Here is a 3,708-nt window from a genome sequence, read left to right on the forward strand (position 1 = left end):
TTAATACATATCTAAGCACATAAACATGTAACTGTTGCCCTTCCTTTGTCATATGGCAATATAAGGGGTTGGGCTTGGTCCGCTGATGGCGGGGGTTACAATATTGGCCCAGGAGCCGCTGGCCGGTGGGGTACAAAGAACGGGGAGGGCCGCTCCACTGGGGGATAAGATGGACTTCAGGCTGCAGAGCCCGAAGCCCTTCCCTCGGCGAGGACGTCGACCAAGGAGACAGTGCTTTGCCACCTCCCGGGTAGGGTTGAGGGAAAAATAAGAAAAGAATAAATAAGGAAAATGTAATATAACTTTGTGCGAGAATAAGAAGGAAAAAATATATATAAATAAAAATATTAATAAAAAAAATTGAAATATCTTGTTTTAATTTCATAGTTGATTATTGTAGGAGGGGAGGGATAGAAAAAAAATGTGTAGTATCTTTGTTAATATAGTGTTTCTATATCCAATCATGTATTAATAAGTATGTTGTATGTTTTAGCAACGCAATGTATATATTTAGTCAGCATTGCCCAATCAAGGATTTATCTTCGTACAATTCTATCACACATTATTAATTACGTATTATTAATCAGTTTTCTATTCATCTAAATTTTATATTTCCTTAACTTAATTTGTCTCTTTCTTTTAAAAATGTTTTGTATTATTTATTACTCTCTTTATAAATGTATTCTAATCTTCTTGTCACATCTTAAAATATTTGTATCTTGTTTTCATTCTGCTCTGAAGAAGCTTTGCAAAGTATGTAGGTAAATGTCATAGGTTAATGGAGAGTCAACGGAATCTGTCATAAACACAATTTCGTCACCCCGGAACTATTATCAACATCAAAATGGGCTTCGCAATATTAATCTACAAAAGAACGCAATCTACGAAAGAACCCTTTATGAAATAATTACCAACCAAGGTTTCTATCTTGAAGGTACTATATTTCTTGTTGAACTCGTTCTGAAACTCCTGCGCATCGTGGCTTTGGAACTTCCAGACGATACTCTTGTTGGCAACCCTGCCATTGCCGAGAACCACTTTGAGGTTGAGCCTTTCGACGGTGGACAAGAAGTTCAAATTCTTTCCAACGGCTGGAGCACTCTCACTGCTAATAATTTTCTCCAGGCAATTCTCCTTCCAGTTCCTCTTTAAGGCACTCTGCAAGATATCCTTGTCCATCTGAAAACAACATTTAATTGGCTTAGTCAATTCTGCAATTTATATTTAACGTGACACACTTAGCAGGACCATCTTTAAGTGGAACTCTGGGAAATTTAAATAATGGAAGTCCTCCAGATCAGAGATGGAGCTCTGCATATTATTTCGTCGCGCCATATTGTTAGTTCAGGTACAAATCAGAAGGCCTTAAATAGATTAGGTTAGCTCCACTGAAAGGTATCTAGCAGCAGGGTCAATCTACAAACCACGTACGGTATTGCGAGGTATAGAGACTATGACATACTTATTTACAATATATATTACAAACTGATATGTACATGTGCCACATAAGAGTTTCTAGTACAAGAGCCGGGAAGAAAAAAGGCAGTTACCTCACACCAATTTTTGATTACTTTAATGAAAAATATGTATAATTACTAGGCAAAACTGATGAGTCTGACAAGTATAGGTAGAGGAATTAAAAAATGGCGGCTGTTTCAAACACTTAAAAAAACATTAATTTTTCATTCGGAGCTCTATATCTTCAAAACTACTTACACCTAGAAAACCTGAGATTTTCTCAGATTTATATTACACCATATAAAGAAGTTTAAATTTTCTGTAATATTAGCCCTAAAAGAGCTATTTTCGTCCAATAGTTCCCGAGATATAGCTTTTTAAAAAGCAACATTTCATAAAAATGTAATGAAATATCAGTAGTGAATATATATTGAGAAATCTATATCTCAATAACCATTCGACGTACAGATGTATCTTAGCACCCAAATTAAAGCTAGTTTATTGTACTATAAAGTAGTTTCTGACCTTTACCTTCTTAGAAATAGTAGTTTTCATGATGTTTGCTAAAATAAATTGATTTATAGTTGTGCGGACAATACGTTTTATTTATGAAAAACTTTATTTCAAAAACCATTGGACGTTCAGAGGTCTGCCAGCACTCAAATTAAAGCTAGTTAAATGTGCTATAAAGTAATTAATAATGTTTATCTTTGTAGAAGTAGTAGTTTTAATGATATTTGACAAAATAAACTCACAAAATGTTAATTTCTAGTTGTTCGTATAAAATGTTGGGTTTTTGAAAACATATATCTCTGCCAACACTCACAATAAAGGAAATTTAACTTACTATAAAGTAGTTTATGATACTAATCTTCGTAGGGATAGTAGTTTTATGATATTCACATATGAATTTAAATTTGTCAAATGAAAATTTGTCCAAACAATTTATTTCAGCCAATTTCATGATAACTACTACTCCTTCGAAAATAAACGTCAGAAACTACTTTATAGCTCATTAAACTAGCTTTAATTTGACTGCTAATAGACATCTGTACGTTAAATGGTTTTTGAGATATAAACTTTTCAAAATAAATTCACTAACAACTGATCTCTCAGTTTTTAAACAGCTGCCTTTTTTATTCCCCCTACGTATACTTGGCAGACTCATCAATTTCGACCAGTAATTATACCTAGTTTTCATTAAAGTAATCAAAAATTGAGGTTAGATAACTGCTTTTTTTCTCCTCTTGGGATCTTGTACTATTCCTTCAACCGCTCTATTCGACTCCTCTCTATCATTATATTTAACACACTAGGGGTATTCATGATCTTTAGTTTAACATGTTAAAAAATGGTAAATAGAAAAACTCATGTTATATGGAGAAATATTTCCTTCTTTTACCATGTTAAAACCATATAACATGGTTAAGAGTCTGTTAATAGGTCTGTTAAATGGAGAATGACGCCATGCAACAAACCAGCTGAGCTCGTCATTTTGTTTGTCGTGTTAGGTTACTTGCTCGTAGTTTTTTTATGTTGGTATTGTTTAGGATGATTTATAAGTAATAAAGCAATGGATGACAATGATAATAATGGAATGGCAGTTGTCAATTAGCTCATCATGATTCTTTTTCTCACATGTTAGAAGATCAACAAGGTACTCAGTAGCCAAACTTTCACACTACTTCCACAAAGTAAACAATAAGATGAAGTTTAGGAAGGAAAGGTTATTAAACAAGTTGCTCAGAAAATCCGCTAGGATCTCTAATGTATTTAACATGACTTTTAATAATAATTAAAGGGCTGCTTACAATCCTGTCCTCAAAACTTTTTACATTAAACACAATTTCATGAATACCCCTACTGATTATTTATGTAGGATTCAGGAGGTGGGGATGAGGTAAGAGGTTGATGGAAGAGGTTGTATCTAGTTGTGAGGTTTGAAGCGTCCTAGACTCTTTTTTCTAGGACATTCCCAGACTATTAAATAAGTACATAAATGAGGTGGTAAACTAGGATTGTGTAACTAATGCAGTTCTGAACAAGAAGACCTTGAAGGAAGCATTTCTCAGCGATGAAGTAAAAGACAAGACATGTCATAAAAGAAACTAACAATAAATTCGTTCCGTCCCTCCTAAATGCACAATATTGGTAATATTTATCAATTAATTAATTTAATATCCAAAATAGTCTCAACACTATATATTTATTTATTTGTCCTACGTTTCGGCCCTTCCAGCCATCCTCAGG

At 33.7% G+C, this 3,708-nt stretch overlaps 1 protein-coding gene across 1 annotated transcript in view; it reads right to left on the reverse strand.

The window, feature by feature from the left end:
• Window positions 1–3,708, reverse strand: part of LOC106682400 (uncharacterized) — a 26,361-nt gene that overhangs the window by 10,928 nt on the left and 11,725 nt on the right. The window contains exon 2 of the mRNA XM_014423221.3: window positions 916–1,179. Within this exon, the coding sequence (XP_014278707.1) occupies window positions 916–1,179 (264 nt within the window). The remainder of the gene's footprint in view (window positions 1–915; window positions 1,180–3,708) is intronic.

The sequence above is a fragment of the Halyomorpha halys genome, unplaced genomic scaffold (genome assembly GCF_000696795.3).
Source record: "Halyomorpha halys isolate HHAL.00 unplaced genomic scaffold, Hhal_1.1 Scaffold410.1, whole genome shotgun sequence".
NCBI lineage: Eukaryota > Metazoa > Arthropoda > Insecta > Hemiptera > Pentatomidae > Halyomorpha > Halyomorpha halys.